The sequence below is a fragment of the Saccostrea cucullata genome, unplaced genomic scaffold (genome assembly GCF_032062105.1).
Source record: "Saccostrea cucullata isolate Sc308-1 unplaced genomic scaffold, CSIRO_AGI_Scuc_v1 ctg59, whole genome shotgun sequence".
NCBI classification, from domain to species: Eukaryota; Metazoa; Mollusca; class Bivalvia; order Ostreida; family Ostreidae; genus Saccostrea; species Saccostrea cuccullata.
This window is the reverse complement of record NW_026930547.1, coordinates 18,925-36,139: the sequence shown is the minus strand read 5'-3', so window position 1 is coordinate 36,139 and position 17,215 is coordinate 18,925. Positions and strand designations below refer to the sequence as shown.

At 30.7% G+C, this 17,215-nt stretch overlaps 2 protein-coding genes across 3 annotated transcripts; both read right to left on the bottom strand.

Annotated features, from left to right (window-relative positions):
- Positions 1–1,923: 1,923 nt before the first annotated feature.
- Positions 1,924–9,960, bottom strand: LOC134228982 (uncharacterized). 2 transcript variants are annotated; one of them, XM_062710686.1, is made up of 9 exons: positions 6,835–6,855; positions 4,298–4,886; positions 4,077–4,186; positions 3,723–3,834; positions 3,359–3,453; positions 3,177–3,232; positions 2,750–2,827; positions 2,449–2,530; positions 1,924–2,148 (listed from the first exon to the last, which is right to left on the bottom strand). In XM_062710686.1, exons 1-9 carry the CDS (start codon positions 6,838–6,840, stop codon positions 1,942–1,944), a joined length of 1,335 nt encoding a protein of 444 aa, XP_062566670.1. In that variant the 5' UTR covers positions 6,841–6,855; the 3' UTR covers positions 1,924–1,941. The 2 variants fall into 2 exon arrangements, with proteins under 2 accessions (XP_062566670.1, XP_062566671.1); XM_062710687.1 differs by lacking the exon at positions 6,835–6,855 and adding an exon at positions 9,699–9,960 and having other exon boundaries at positions 1,925–2,148.
- Positions 9,961–10,535: 575 nt separating this feature from the next.
- Positions 10,536–15,995, bottom strand: LOC134228963 (uncharacterized). Its single transcript, XM_062710664.1, has 8 exons — positions 15,553–15,995; positions 14,867–14,973; positions 14,219–14,330; positions 13,119–13,216; positions 12,949–13,004; positions 12,633–12,710; positions 12,182–12,263; positions 10,536–10,850 (listed from the first exon to the last, which is right to left on the bottom strand). The coding sequence occupies exons 1-8, from the start codon at positions 15,827–15,829 to the stop codon at positions 10,617–10,619; spliced, it is 1,044 nt and encodes a 347-aa protein (XP_062566648.1). The 5' UTR covers positions 15,830–15,995; the 3' UTR covers positions 10,536–10,616.
- Between the last annotated feature and the right edge of the window lie 1,220 nt (positions 15,996–17,215).

The window sequence follows — 17,215 nt, the reverse complement described above, 5'->3', positions numbered from 1 at the left end:
CTTTTGGCATAGATACAATAAGAATGAAATATACAACACTGTATTGCATGTATAACCATGAAAATTATGCTGTTTGAGTAAGTGAGTAAGCAGTAAACTTTGACTGCCACATAAATACTGCCATTAAAGATTCAGATATAAGATATATAAACAAGTTTATACATAGTCATAAAACATTTTATTCCGTCATTTGTTTGACTGTAGGAAGCAATATCAGTAATGCCTTAGTTTTTGCACCATGTTATCAAAACATCGACTAAGGGATGGCAAGCAATCTAAATATATACTACATGTACTAAAATCTAAGAACACAAATAAGACTAAAATTAAAATTGATATTATTTTTATGGCACGCCAAATTCACAAAAATGAGCAAATCATAGTTTCACAATCGATAAACTAGGTTTATCGGTTGTAAACTATAGTTTACGGACTGTAAACTATAGTTAACAACGTTAATGTATATTTTACATCTGTAAACTATAGTTAACGCGATAATCTATGTTTCACAACCGTAAACTATACTTAACACTGAAAACAATCATTTGCGATTGCAAAACATAGATTATCTGATAAATACAGTTTCACGATTTGTAAACTATAGTTTACAAACCGTTAACTATAGTTAACGATCTGATAAATATAGTTTCACGATTTGTGAAACTATGATTAACAACTCTTAACTATAGTTATATATACAGTTTACGAACGTATATGTTTATCAACAAAATCTATTGTTAACGCTTACAAATAAGTAAACTATAGTTAACAACCGTTAAATATAGTTTTACTGATAAAACTTATACTTAACGAATCGTTAACTATACTTAACGAATCCTTAACTATAGTTTAAAACTATAGTTTACATGTAAACCTAGTTTATCAAATGTGAAACTAGGTTTATCTCATTTTTGTGAATTTGGCGTGCCATATATTTTTCCTTTTGAATTCGTTCACATGTAAAAAAAAAAAAATTAAGAGGATTCATAAATATAAAATACTGATGTTCTAAGACTCTACAAAACATTAAATAAAAAATAAAAAGGACGGTAAATATAGGATTGAGAGGGAATAAAAAATTAGTACACAAACACTATCACACGACACAACTGCACAGCCATGTATTCTAATTTACATTGTATAATAAAGTCACAAGGAATGAAAATCATTTCGCTATCAGCGTCAAGTCATCATGTATTTATTGTAAATGTAAATAGGAGATCCAAGAATCCATGTAACTGCAACTTTGGAATAAGGAATATAGCAAATTTTTACAGAAGAGTGCAGTTATATGTAGAAAATGATTTTTTTTGGTTGTATGAAAAATGTTGATCCATGATCATTTTTTCAGGATCAATTCATTTAAACAAGACAGTGATATAATAATTTACAAGCATTTTGTGAAGTGAACTAACATTCAAATAAAATGATACATAATTGATTACTTGTCATATAAACATATATATTTGTACTTGCATATTTACATTCCATAGTAAATATGGACAACATCAATTAATTCCAATTTTGAATCATCAATAAAGAAATTGCCGCAACAGCAAAGGCATATAGAGAATCATTAGAAAAAAAAACCTTTTTTGTAATTTGCTATTTTTAACGTTTATAAGATACATTTGCTTTGAAGGTAAAATTAAGATCTACAGTGATACACTGTACAATGTATGGTCATGTCCAAGTTAAATGATGGGTCAGAATAAACTGTACAATCACTTATTTTCTTAAGGTCAAATTTTACAAATATATATTGTTTCATGATAATTAAATTTCGTCATTAAAGAATTGCTAAGTTGTCATATGCATATACTAAATTTATTTTAATTTGTAGATAAACATAAATTCATGCGTGTTTTCATACAATAAAAATAACGACAATTGCCCTTTCGAGAAAATAAACAATTTCATAGTATATACCTGTATATTGAACTATGTACGTTTATAAGGTGTAATGACCGTGTTGAATGGTAGGTCAGGACATATGTAGATGCAGTGAACTTCTTCGTCATCCTCTTCATCTTTTAGACCATTGTATTTTAAGTCTTCTACCACACTTGGCAAGGTTTCATACATTTTGCCAAAAAACTTCAGATGACAATTCAAAGAAGTACTTTTACTTGAGGCCTCAGGGTCTCCCTTCAAATAAAAACATTTACATTGAAGTACTGATATACTTATGTTTGAAATTAAATAAACCAACACAATACTAGTTTTTTCATTTAAACAATGCTAATGATATGAAAAGTTATTAAAATACTACTATAATGCAACACAGAGATCATCGCGTGTAATTGGAACAATATTGGTTTTAGTTTTAATAAAAATTTCTATAATTAAAAACATTTATTAAAGTACTATAAAAATGAAAAAACACAATGCTTGATAATTCTGAATTGTAAATTATGATATTTTGAGACGTTAAATATATTTACTTACTTCAATTTCAAAATGATGTACTGCATCTTTATCCTTTACAGATACCACAAAGTTTCCTTCGTCTGATCCACTCTGACTCATTCTAAAGGTCAAACAAACGAATAAAAACTCGCTCAAACATATAGTATTGCAAAGAGTCACATGAACATTTAAGAAATATCACCAAAACGGAAAAGACTCATCTACTGTGAATAGCTCTGCTGAATAATATTTTTCTCTAAAAATTGTTTTTGAATCACTGCAAATTCTCCAAACACTGAATACTAACATAACATATTTAAAAAGAACCTGAATTCTTTACCTTAAAAGATAGGTCTTGTTTTTCTGTTTCTCTAGAATTTTCTCCGCATCCTCTCGAGTCATGTCACCAGCAAACCAACTATTATATATGAATGATTTGACAACTTAAATTCATGAATTGAAAAGTACTTTTAAATCTCTAGTTTTCGTGGAGAGTTTATTTCCTTTGTTTAAAGTGTACGGAAATATACAGGATTTTATGGTTTACCAGTTTAGAAATGAGAAAAAATTAAAAGTATGGTATCACTGTCTTCTTAAACTACGAAATTTAATCCGTACACATTTTTCCCAAACAACGGAAATTTGTCCCCATGAAAATAAATGATAATAAAGTAATTGGATAAGTACTTGTAAATATCGAAAGAAAAACAGCACTGTAAGACCTGATGCTTTCTAGAAAACGAAAGATATACATCACTGAAATTTACCTTATTTTCTTCTTGTCTGCTGATTTTACGAGGGATCTTTTCACTATATCGTTCAGCTGAAAAAAACCCGATTGAGAATAAATAAAAGTATTAACTGTCAAAGTGTATTTAAAATTTGAAAATGTATTTTGTCTAACAATTAATATATAAATAATCAAAGTAATTTTTTACTTTTTACTTACATGATCGATTATGATGCAGTTTTCGCCATCCTTTTTAAATGGACCAAAGAATCGTATTAGTTTAACCAAATTCGTGAGTGTAATTTCTCCATCATCTAAAAGTGTGTATAACAAATGAAGTTTTAATGTGTATTATTACATGGAATGCCCTAAATAACATTATATCAAACCTCCTGCTGGTAAGTGAATATTGTATTAACTTCCTGTGCTTAAGTACCTGTTCAAGTAATAATCTAATTGCTTTATTTTCAATATTTAATTTATAAGATTAATTAAACGATATTTTACTTCCAAGTAATTTTGGATAAAAACAGAGGGATAAGGAAAAACTATGTATTGCTTCACGAAGTTCATCTAATCTTACCCGCATTTGGCACGTTCAACAACGTCTTGAGAAAATTCACTGCCTGTTTACTGTTTAGTCCCTTTTCATTTGGAAATTTCTCTTTAAGCTTTGCAAAGAAATAGCTCCAGAACTGAAATGAGAGCAGTTTAATTTCTTTTAAGTCATATCAACTCTTCAAAAAGTTTTCACTGAATTGGAACTTAACTGAAATAATTTATTATAGAATTTTCAAATCTAAAATGATGAGTAGCTAGCTTACAAAGTTGATACAATGTCTTTTTCTCAGTAAAAGAATTTTTTTTTTACATGACATGAATTATAAGGAAATGAAACCGAGTCTATAAAATTAATGAAAGACATTAACAAACCTACCTTACTATGGCATTTGGTTTTATCGTCATCTCCGCACATTTCGACGTCATCCCAGAATTCAATTGATTCTTTAGAAGGACACTTTTCTCTTAACAACTTGCACTTATCACCTGCGGGCAATACAACCCCAAAATCAGAATTTACGTTTTTTTTTTCAAATATGTTTTAAAAGGGAACTTTGCATAGAAATTGTACAAATTTGCCTTAAGTGTTAACCTTACATCCAGATATATGAAGTCCTTGTTCAAAGAGTCGTCTCGCTTCTTCAGACGTTAGGCTACTGCTTAAACTTCCGCTGGACGTCCTTTGAATAAAAGCTTGTCGCATTACTAATGGGTCATGGGGAGCTGTATTTTCGCCATGAAAATTCTCAACAGATCCTGAATATCCCGAACTCCTTGATGATGTACGAGAAAGAAGAGCTCTTTCTCTCTGGGGGTCGTTCGTATTCCCTTTTTCTTCATTTTCAACCGGTTCATGAACAGAAAAACCCTGGGAAGATGTGGACAAGTTCAGGTCTGCTGCATACGTTTGCTGTGGAAGAGAAGCAGTAGGTTGATGACCTGACTGAGCTTCTAGGTTTACAGCACCACCATCACTGCAAGTTGGAGTTGCAGTGAATAAATTCTCTTTGATTTCGCTGATGCTTTTGGGTTCACCCAATATCTCTCCTGGCCCCTGTGTGTCTTTCTGTGGTACTGACTCATGAACCACCTTGGCACCATTGTTTTCACGTGGATCACACATTTTAGAAGAACAGGTGAAGGCAAAGATGAAAAAAATTAGTTTGTTTAATTGATCGTCGCACTTCTGAAAAATAAATTTTGTTTTAAAGTATAATTAAATTTTAATTTTTACACAAATAACATACACAAAAACACTTTTACAGTGATAAATTATTCTAAAAACTATAAAATACACGTATACATTTCAGAATAAAATAAGATTACATGTACTTGTTTGTCTAATTCACAAAATACAAATGAAATAAGTACCTTAAAGTCATTTAAAAGCTGAAAATTTTAGAAGAAAAGTTAATGTACGTATTCTGTCATTTTAAGAAATACAAATAAACTATTATTCAAGGATTATATGATTTATGCTAGATTTAAAAAAAGGAGCTTCCAGGAAGCATTCTTACCATCTGTCTAACTAACTGAAATATTAAAAATAATATTCCAGTGTATATTATTAATATGATTAACATTTATAATTAAGAACGCATTCCCTTTGAGTAACTGTGGAACATGAAAAAGCAATGGCACCGTGGGTAAAACAGCAGGGACTATATTTCTGTTGCAAGAGCAGGTATGTAAAATATCAGAAACTTTCCAATGTTTTGTTTTATAAATTTATAAGTTTAGAATTGTGCATTTCGTTTCATGCAATCAAACTACTGAAAGACTTACTGAAATGACTGAAATTCAGTCCTAGGTATTTAAATTCTGGAATATATTTGAAGAATAATCTTTTCAAACAATCGTATTTATAATTTTGGATCTGTCAATGGAAAAATCAGTCAATGCTGTTAACATTGTCTCTTTTAATTGAAAATAGTTCTTTTGGCATTTATTTAATTTTGTATCAGCATATGAAATCTTCATCATATACTAACAATGTTCCTTTCTTTTTCACTAAATTGAAAGTGATAAAAGAATAGGAAAGACATGTAGATAATATGCTATGGTGTCAGCACACAATTCACTCTGCTCAAGACTGTATCGCCTATCTTTAAAACTGTATTTTAAATGTTAAAGTTTAAATTCTTCACCTGAAAATCCAACTTTTATCACAGTTCACTTCTAAGGATGTAATTCATCAAATCCATCTTCCAATTTTTTAAAGTCAACCAATATTAGTTTTATTTGTTTGTTAGTTTGAGATTCCTCAAAGTTATTCAAAAGAAACTTTAAAAGCAGGAACATTGCCGGGGTCAGCAAAGGCTTTATCAAGCACATATCTTTACTCTCCAAATAAAAATAAACTGTTTGTAAAAAAGAAACTCAGAGCACTCTGTTTAAGCATAATCTACAAGGAGCGTAAATCAGATGTAGATTCTCCAGAGTCTTATGAAATTTTAAAATCAACATTCTTTTCATTAGCGTCAAAATATCTAATTTTTTAAAATTCTATTCTTTACGATCAATAATGTAGTGGACGGTTTGATATCATAGACATTAGACAACACCTCCCTCAATAAATAATAAAAGAAACCTTGGAATTTTAAATCTTGTGATTGGTCATCTACAAAATAGCTATATTAAAAATAACTCTTATTCTACAAAAAGTACACTGAAATCGATGTTTAAAAGAATGCTGGAGTTCCTCCTTTACAAGATCTACGTGGTCTTTGGTCTTCCAAAAAAAGAAATCTTAGAATCTGATCGGAAACATTTCATCTCTTTTATTCGATATTCCTATGAAGCAGACTGAATTCATCCAAAATATCCTAAATGAGAAGATTGAAATACTTTATGTGGTTTTATCTTTACATTTAAATATATTTCAATATGTAATCAATATAATAGTTACTTCCATATAGTGCCCTTCATATGTTGACTCCATATTCACATTTCCCTTTAAGCTCGAAATAAAAGACATCACAGAGTCTAACGCATATTTGAATGTTATGCTGACTTTAGATGATAAGGACCAACATACAAATTAATGTGATAATGATATTATACGAGATAATTTCAGCTTTTTCATCATCATCATCTTTCCTTACTTTTGTATAAATATAATAATATTCATTTACCTGCATATGGTGTTTACATCTCCTATCTTATTCAATGCTCAAGAACATGTCCTGAAAATGACCATTTTTTTAAACAAAGAAGACAATTTATAGATAAGTTGATGTTACGGGGATTTCGTAAACTTCTCTTAAAATCAATATTCGGGTAATTCTATTGTCGTTATATTAAATTTATTGGCAAACACATAATAACAATGGGTCGCATTTTGGTGATATGTTACATACCAAATGTTAGGATTATATAAAGTGAATTTGTCTATGGAATCTCTTGTTTAACTGATTAATATCTCGAGGTTGCAGACGGGATAACTGATTCACGGCAACGCATACGCCCTTTACCTCCTATTGCCACCTCCCACGTCTAGAATTTTCCAAGGAATGCGTTTTATTCCAAGTAAACTTATTTGTACACTTCGTATATTTTTTAAGATTGATTAGTGTTCGTTATCTTCACCTATGCCTTTTACAATAGGAAATTAGACAAAAATGTACACGAAGGGCATAGAAAACAATGAATTGACTCTTATATTCTATTTAAAGGAAATTATTTTATACTTTAGATTCAATACGGTATGAATGTTGATACATGGAAATAGAAGAGGCTCCCCATGATTTGCGACAGCAATTTTTATCCCTAGATGCACTATGACTTTGACCTGACCTTTTCATTGGTATAAGAAGTTAATTTTAACCAAGTTTACTGAATGAGATAATCACTTGATGATATTTTCTTCAAAATAGTGTCAAAATGTTAATTTTTTTAAAAATAAACAACAAATATGAAAAAAATCTCCATTATCAAATTTACTTTCATTTTGTTCTCCATCCTGTTTAATGACCTGATATAAAATCATACTTACAACATCGAAAAATTATATATATCGTACTGCGCTTGATATCCCTACATATTTACATACAATTTCATTTATTTTCTAGAAATGCTTCATGCAAGTTCAAATTCTCTCACAGGAATAAGAACCGATAAGAAGGAATACCGAATTATTAGTAATATTTTTTTTTAGCAAAACCCATTTGACCATTTTCCGTGGATATTAAAAGAAATGAATAGAAAAAATTATTAATAATCTTAATTAACAATTTCACAATTACAGCAGTTTGTCTAGTACATTGTAGTTTTAACCAAGGTCTATATTTCATAAAAAGTTGCTTCATGAAATAAGTAAAAAATATGTCATATCTCAAAAAAATATTTTAAAAATAACTTTTTAAATCCCCACTGTGATTCTCACAAAAATTGATTACCCTTCCCTTCTGGACAAATACAATTTTTAACATCTGTTTTTTTTTTTTAAGGAAGAAAGGTCATGCAGATTTTCATACCATTACCTATATGCCATTACCTATATGCTGAAATATGCTGAAATCTTAATAAAGACACATTGATTGGTTTCGTTTTCGTGCACCACATATACATGTAGTCATTTTTCAAACTGCAAAATCTATTTAAACCAAAAGGAGAAGTAATTGACCCGTGTTAACCTATGCTTTTCAGAAAAAAAAATTGTTAAGAAGGAAATCCATTTTACTAGTTATAATGCAATTACAGAACCTGTTCACTGCAATCAATATCCTTGTTTACAGATGTATACTATATAATGATTATGAAGTTGGCACAATGCCAATGTTTTTAATCTTTTTTTTTTAATACATGTAGCATTTATAAATGCAATATAGTAAAAGATATGAAGTCTTTGTGTTTATTCAAGATGTGGCTCTTTTTTTTTTTTACATTGTTTGTTGTTTTTTAACATTACCTCTGCAAACGCAAAGTGAATACATTTTTCTTTCGCACTTTGGTTTTCATGATCAGTGTTTTGTCTTCAGTTGCATTACATATGCTGAACTCAGTATGTAAATATATATTTCGAAATATATGTCGACATTGGTCTAAAACACAACTCAAGTTTTAAAGCCTTCTGTAGTTTCTCTTTGTATATCTTCGTATATATGATTTAATTTAATAAGATAGTTATTTATCTTTATGAATAAATACTTCTTCTCAGACATTTATACCCAGTCAAGAGGACAGATAGCAGATCTAGATAGAGTTGGCCATACTATGAGAAAAAATCATAGCGAACTTTTGTCGATTAAAGTTTTTTTCAATCTTTAATTAATTAAAGACGGGACTAAACACCAATAAACATATAACTAAAGGCTTATTCTTTTTTGTGTGTTAGTGAACAAATTGCTTTAAACTGTACATATACACGAACACGTATGTGTCTTCTTTATAAGCGTCGAAAACATTCAATTTTCAAATATTTCATAAATGTAGAATATTGGATATAAAGACCGGAAAGTGTATTCATACAACTTCGACCAAAATGAAGTAAATTTTTTTTTCCATAAAAGGGGATTCAAACACCTCGATACGACTAAAATAAAAGGTTTATAAAATCATCAAAGGAGTGTGTTATTTACTAAATTACGTTTCAGGATACAAACAGGAAAATCTATATACTTTAAAGAAACTATTCATCCTCACTAAAATGAATTATAAGTCTATTTATGCTCGTGTAAATAAACATGATAAACGTATTTTGTGCTCAGTGTCATATTAGTAAAATTGTGACAATACAAACAAGCACGTATACATAAATGCATGCATATATTAAATAAATATAAAGCACAAACAACCAGTCACCCCCTTTTATTCTTATGTGTTAGTCATACAAACATATATAAATTATGTAGATGTTTACAATATTTTGCATGTATAATATACATCCATACTAAAAGGTAATAAAACGGTAATGGTACATATTTTGTGTCATTTTCAATTATACAAATACAGACGCATAGAGACATGATACATAAAGCTGAAAATAGAAAACACTTACATTTTAAAACTGTCATTAAAGTGGCATTTTGCAAGATTCATCCATTGATGACAATTCCTAAATCCATGTCATTATGAGTAAAAGCTTTCAAACATCTCGTAAAAATAATCAAAACAAACAAAATCAATGATCATTCATCGAAAATTAACATCAATTTTAGGAAATTATTCTTAAATTATCACTGGAAAAACCATCCAATTCAACAACAAACTTACAAAGCATTCGAAACTGAAACTAAAATTGTGTAATTTCAAAACCAATAATGGAAATCGTATTAAGATCCGGAAAAAGCTTCTCTCTTGTTTAAATCTATGAAAAGCTTGCATGCAGTAACTGTTTTAAAAGTGTTATAGAACGCCACTTTCTTTATTTCTACATACACGTAGGTGTACACATGCAAATACTGAAATAGTTTAACGAGATTTTAGCCCATGTGCACGAACTTTAATGATTTTAATTATTTATGAACTCCCAAAAGCATAATCTTAAAGTACGTGTCTCAAAATATATATACACATATAATGTGTTTGCTTCTTTTTTAAAAGAATTTAATTGAAAAATAGGAGAAATACAGTACGTCATTTCAATATAAGCCTACAGAACGTAATTAACTAAAACTATAGTTTTTAACTTTTAGTAATTAACTATAAAATACTATAGTTTAACTATACTTAACCAAAGTTAATTTTTAACAAAGAAATCATTATGTTGAGGCTCAATACCGAAGAAAGGTTATATAACTTCTAGGTTATTGTGAAAACAAGGGCTATTCGGAATATTGAGACATAAAAGAAAGAAACCAATTCATTGAAATTCGAAAGCATTTTATCTAGAACAAATAATTAAAACAAATTAAAAGTCCAAAATACAGTCAACAGTACAATTAACATTAACCAAAGTTCAATTAAACAACAGTTCTCATTGCTTTGCCTTTGTTCTTTTGTACCCTGTAATGGCGGAATTTAGCGGAAGTCCCGGACAGATGGCGCTGCACCACACCTCTGTTTCCTCTGATCCATCCTCCTCTCCAGTAACCGTTATCGAGTCATATTTTAGTTCCTCAACTAGGTCTATTAGTGAAGAGTATTCTTTCTCTCTAAATAACAAACAACTTGAAAAGGGCTGTTGAGCAAAGGCTTTCAATGGTTGTCCCTAAAAAAGAAGCAAATTACGACTATAAAACAGTGACAAGATTAAGACCACACATAAGTTTTACATGACTGTTTATAAATTAATATATATTGAAAAGAGTGAGGAGTTGGCATCTCCTGTCGGGGGTTGAAAACCCTGCAATATCAACTTATCTATTTGCAGCCCGTCGCGGTTTTGAAAGTGATCGTTTTTTAGACCATTCTCTTTATTATCAAATAAGAGAGGAGACAAAAACACTATATGCCGGTGATAGCGGGATATTGCCACATAAATTAGAAAAGTTGACGATTAAAAAGTTGAAGTCATCTCGATTGTCAATCAGTTTAACTGTGTATGAGTACTAGTATTTGTTGTTATTATCTTAGGTGGATGAAACGTCATTGATATATATCTGAATGACAATTTGAAGGCCGTAAGTATTTTCTAAAAATTATTTGTAATTTTTGAGAATCCACATTTGATTTACATCACTTCTAGAATATATTATAGAATACTCAGTATGCACAAGTACTTTTTAAAAGTTATTGTAGCATAATCAGTATGTACTTTACTTTAAAGTTACTTTTACAGTTATTATGTTTGTGATGAGAGAAGCCGGTTGCATGGTAAAAAGTCCTTATTAGAACCAACAAAGTAACTTTGTAAGGATTTTATGACGCATACCTAGGGTAGAACGAACTCATCTTCCTTGACTGGAATGTTCAAAACGTTAAAGATTAAAATATGTTTTTTTAATAATCCCTTAGTGAACTGTGAATGTAAGTATGATTTTCAGACGTACAATTTAAATCATTTTCTTAAAAAATTAAGTTATAATAATGAGTCTTATATATAAACGATATTATTACAAGTCTCAGATAGAACCTTTTACCATATTGTTCAGAAAGTCTATTTATTTTATCACCTTGTAATCGAGTGAAAACGGAAGAATAGACAGTATATTGGATTTTAAGAAGTATTTTGCTTAATAATCTTCGTCAGAATTCATGAATAAATGATTCACTCGGTGTGTACGGACTGACAATTGTATTATCTTGTGAAGAGCTAGAGCAACATATAATTCATGCTAATATACAGAAAACTTGAGAAAATATTCACTTCAAATCTGTGTCTTAGCCCCTTAAAAGTATGTATGGACTTCACTCCCTTCAAAGAGTCCATTGAAACCTTTCAAGAAAACCGAGTAAAGTTTCATGTCTACGTAAGAGCAACAGATCTACGTGCTGCAAAGGCATACATGTACATGTATTTAATTGTATTTCATAAATACTTAACTATCGCTTATTTTCTCAATAATTGATTTCTTATCACTACTTATAGTTATCACTTACTTTGATCTCAATATGATGGACAGTATCGCCTTGTTTAACAGACAAAACAAAATCTCCATGTTCAGAGTTGTTTTGACTCATTCTGATAAAAAGACAAAGGAAAGTGAGATTTATGATATAAAATGATTTATTTTAAAGAACTAAGTCATGTCTTATTTAAGCTATAGACAAAATATCTCTTTTAAATTTTATAATTTATTCAAAATATACGAAAATGTGGGGTTTTAAAATACTTTTTACTCATCTACTAGTATTTGATAATTTATTTACTTCATTGTTTTCATATTAAGTCGGTAGATAAATTAAAAAGCAAAACACTTCTGGCATTGAATATACAATGTATAATATGTAATTTATACTTAAAGCAAATTACTTCCGTTTAAAGACAAGCTCAATGCGTTAGGAAAAAAAATGAGCCTTTAAGATTTTTAGAAAATATATAAATATTTACCTGATAAGAAAAGTTCCATTAGGTTCTGGGTCTAACTTGCTTTCTGCTTGTTGTCTTGACATATCGCCAGCAAACCAACTAAGTATACATTGATATTCAGGAAAATGTATTAATTACACTTATCAAAAGCACTTACTTCAAACTCCAAAACACAAAGTTTTGTGAATATATACAGTGAATATATTTTCAAATAACGGAAATGTATATAATTTTTTCAAGTGGATGTAATTAATTGTAATGTTTTTATGTTTGAAATATTTAAAAATATCACACCAATTCCTCGCACAAAATAAAAAAAATATATATTTGAATTTACCTTATTTTCTCTTTTCGTTGATTGTTTTTCAATGATTTATCTATTAAAAGCTGCAACTAAATAAAAAAACAACAACAACAGATGTTTGAGTGATTTATTCGTCATATAACAAATACATGAAAAAGGTGTCAATCATTTGTGTACTTCATACTATGTACAAGTGTACCTACTTGTTCTAGTAGAATACATCTCTGTCCAGAAAGCTTCACTGGCCCAAAGAATTTAAGGACTCTGACAAATTTGTCAAAATGAACCTCAACTGTGTCATCTTCAATAAGAGAAACATTAACAATACTTATACTCTAAACTTTAACCCATATCTATTCCCTCTATGTGTTAACTTTAACCGATACCTATTCTTTTTATGTGTGATCTTTAAACGATCCTTTCACTCCACTTGGTGCTCTTTAACTAGTATATTTCCTTTATGAGTGCTTTATAAGTAGAACCTATTCCCTCTATGTATAATCTTTAACTAATGCCTATTCCCTGTTTGTGTAATCTTTAACCATCACCTATTCCCTCTATGTGCGATATTAAACCAATAACTATTCCCTCTACGTTCTTTATCTAGTACCTATTCCCTCTATGTGTAATCTTTAACCAATACCTATTCCCTCAATGTTATTTAACTATTACTCATTCATCTATGTGTGATCTTTAACCAATACCTTTTCCCTATATGTGTTATGTTTAACAAATACCTATCCCCTTTATGTGTGATCTTTAACCAATACCGATCTTTAAGCAATACCTATTCCCTCTGTGTGATCTTTAACTAGTACCTATTCCCCCTTTGTGTGCTTTTTAATCAATACCTATTCCCTCCACTGTAGCCTAGTGGTAGTGCGTTCGCTTCGTGATCGGGAGGCCCGGGTTCGATTCTCGTTCAAGGCGCCGCGTCATACCTTAGACGTAAACATAGGTAGTGACTGTTCCTTCGCTAAGCGCTCGGCACTAGAAGTGAAAGTCACGAATCTTTCGGATATGACCTTAAAAACGTAGGTCCCATATCACGGTAGGCGTTGGCACGATAAAGAACCCTCACTGCTCAATGACCCTGAGTGCCGAGTATAGGTCTAAATTTGAAGCCCTTCACCGGCATCGATGACGTCTCCATATGAGTGAAAAATTCTCGAGAGGGACGTTAAACAATATACAATCAATCAATCAATCTTTAACTACATGTTGTACCAGTTCTCTCTACATGTGTGTATAACCTTAACTTGCAGTGTTCTTTCTATGTATGCTTTATAACTATCGACAGTACCTGTTCCCTCTATATGTAGTAAATTTTTCAGAAGATTCATTGTTCGCTTGTTTCTTAAAGTGGTCTCCTCCGGAAAAACTTCCCGGAATCTCTGGATAAGTCTTTTATAGAACTACAAACAAACCCAAATAAACATTACCATCAGTTGAATTGTCAGTTGTGAATACGATTTAGTAAAGTGGACTACCATGTTACAAAATATGCAAATAATTCCATAACATGCACAGTTGACTAGTGTAATACAATTTAGCGTTACAAGTGTATCGATTTCTTAAAAGAACTTTTATTCTCACTTCGTTACCATGACATTGTGCTTTTAAAACAAGACTTAAATTGCTAAATCTTATTATTTTAAATGATTAAAGAAAAGAAAAACACCATGGAACCACCTTATAATACAGATTTATTCTTTTAACTTATTTTGAATTTTAAATATTTTAATAATATGATATGTCGTTGCATAATCTCTTTTCCTGATCATATCGCGTGTAGGATCGAATGATCTGTGTACTAGTCTACCAAAGGCCATGATACTACGTGGGTCTTCTTCCTCCAATGGACCACGGGGAAACAATACATTCTTGGAATCTTATTAAAAATAGATTTGTTATTCGCGAGAAAGAAAACAGAATGGTACAAAACTCCAACCTTTTTGTGACATCGTGTACGGATGTCTGAGCATTCTTCAACACTCCTCCAGAACTCAATAGACTCATGATGTGGATAACTCTTTTCACAGACATCGCAAACATCACCTACAACATGAACTAGCTTTTATATGGCATGTATAGAGTGTTTTTAAAACTGAGTTGTACGAGGAAAGAAAGTCTCTTTAAAAAATTACATAAACTGGTTGTTCTTTTATACTTTTTGACTTATGCTATAGGAAGAAACGGTTTTCTAGGTTTCTTTAGATATAAAAACTCAGAACTTAAGATTTATCGTTAAAACATAAAATTCAAGGACATGTTTCAATTTTTTATACTTTTCTTTAATTTTTGGTGGACATATTCTAGTTTACTAGGGATGCAGAAGGCTAAGTATGTACACTTCCCTAAAGAAAAAGACTATTACACGAAGGGATACCTGAAATCAACAATAATCTGGGGGATTAAATTTGTTTTCATGGGATGAAGAGTCCCATGAAATTAAATTGCAGAATGATTTTTCTTTTACAACGAAATAGAATCGGGTTATATAGCAATCTTTATATATTTCAACTACGAATATATGCGCCCCAAAAATTATTGAGTTACAATATCAAATACAATGTTATATACACCAAAGCATGTTCAAACATATAAATATTAATACGATAATGATAGTTTACTTACATGGTGGTATTGCAGACACTGCCTGTTGGATCCACTCCTCTGTCGATGTCTCAGAAATCGCAAAAGCATTTTTCAGTCTTCTTTGTCCCTGCGTTTCTCCCACAGCAGGGACAGGGGAAGTTACTCCGGCACACTCCTCTATCGCATCCCATCCCATCGACTCTGTATGATCTGAAGACAGCGAAATCAGAGGAGAGGTATCATCTATAGAGTCATTGCCGTCTTCGGGGGGCGTGGACTTTTGATGAATGCGTCTCTCTTCTTCAATTTCTTCCATTCTTTTAGCAGAGATCTTCTCCTCTAGCTACTCAGCGCTGTTGCTGTTATTTCTTTTATTTACCATTCTTATAGGGAAATAAAATATTGGATAGCCTACTTTCAGTTTGAAGCAGATGGTGTTAAAGCCAATAGGGAAATTCCGCTTAAATGACCATGCATATATATGCATTATATTTAATATCAAAGAGTTATTTATCTTTTAAATATAACACATTGTTATCGAGGAAATAAATGAAGCGCTGAAAATTTGCATCGTTTGTAAAAATTGTCTTCTCTTTTTCATTTCTTATTCATTCACGCCTGGATAAATCGACAAAAAAATAATAAGGATAATTGTCTTTACGCCTTATCATTAACATTCTCATTCAGAAGGGCGGATAATGCTTCCCTGTTAGTATTTTCGCAGCTGATATTATGATTGTCATACATTTATTCTCTTCCTCGTGCTTAATATACGACCGTCCAAGTTCATATAGGAAGAAATTTCAGTTGGGGGAGTGGTGAAAACAAAAAGAAACTATACAAATTCTCTAAGACAGGCAAAAGAAATAAGTAATAAGATATATTGCGTGGAGTAGGGCAGCACAACTGTGTATAACCTTTGTTTTTGATCTTGCTATATTGTTTACCACTTAAAAGTTTCTTTTTTTCTACAAAAATCCAATTTAGTATTAAATTATTTATTTAGTACGCTACAAGTGTAGATTTCCATCTTGTTAATAAAAATTAATGTCTGTTTTTTCACACAACAGAATATTTCATAGAATGCGTTTGTATTTTTTTTTTATATTTACCTAAATATTTTCTCTTTTTTCTGGTCCTGATCATGGTCGCAAACCACGGCCATAATGTACGATCCTCTCCCATTTTGGTAGGAGAGAGCTATATATGCGGACTGCGGACCGTGGCTTGAGACGATGGGTCCTGATAAGAATCAAGGATTCTTCAGTTATTGCAAGAGGGCATAAATATTATAATGTGCAAAAACTGATCAAAAATATTTGGTTTCTGCAAGGAATGAAGTTTCTTCCCCATCTTTTTGTGTACCATTCTGATAGATTGGTAATCCAACTTATACTCATAGTTCCCTTTCTAAGAAAGAAATTCTTCAAAATCATATGTCAGTTTTGAATATTTTTAATATCCCGAAGAACCAAAATGATTTTGAACTAACATATATTTATATATACCGGTATTGGATTCCAAAACTTCATAAGAATCCTTACAAACAAAGATACATATTGCGGGTTCCAGTAAATTTTCAACCAAGCCTCTTTCGTTACTCCTCACTAAGGTATTGAAAGTAGTGAAGGAAAAAACTTCAAGAGTATACTATGCAACAATATATTCAAGAAGTGGTGTGAATCAGATGTGGATACTCAAA

What these genes read in the sequence shown, in the direction of transcription:
- LOC134228982 (XM_062710686.1), bottom strand. An exon ending in GCAGACAAGAAGAAAATAAG is followed by an intron (nt 2,828 to 3,176) that starts GTAAATTTCAGT and finishes CATATATAATAG; the next exon opens with TTGGTTTGCTGGTGACATGA. An exon ending in TACATCATTTTGAAATTGAA is followed by an intron (nt 2,149 to 2,448) that starts GTAAGTAAATAT and finishes TTTTATTTGAAG; the next exon opens with GGAGACCCTGAGGCCTCAAG.
- LOC134228963 (XM_062710664.1), bottom strand. Translation starts at nt 15,829, where the DNA reads ATGGAAGAAATTGAAGAAGAGAGACGCATTCATCAAAAGTCCACGCCC. An exon ending in GATGTATTCTACTAGAACAA is followed by an intron (nt 13,005 to 13,118) that starts GTAGGTACACTT and finishes TTTTTTATTTAG; the next exon opens with TTGCAGCTTTTAATAGATAA. An exon ending in TCCATCATATTGAGATCAAA is followed by an intron (nt 10,851 to 12,181) that starts GTAAGTGATAAC and finishes CTTCTTTTTTAG; the next exon opens with GGACAACCATTGAAAGCCTT.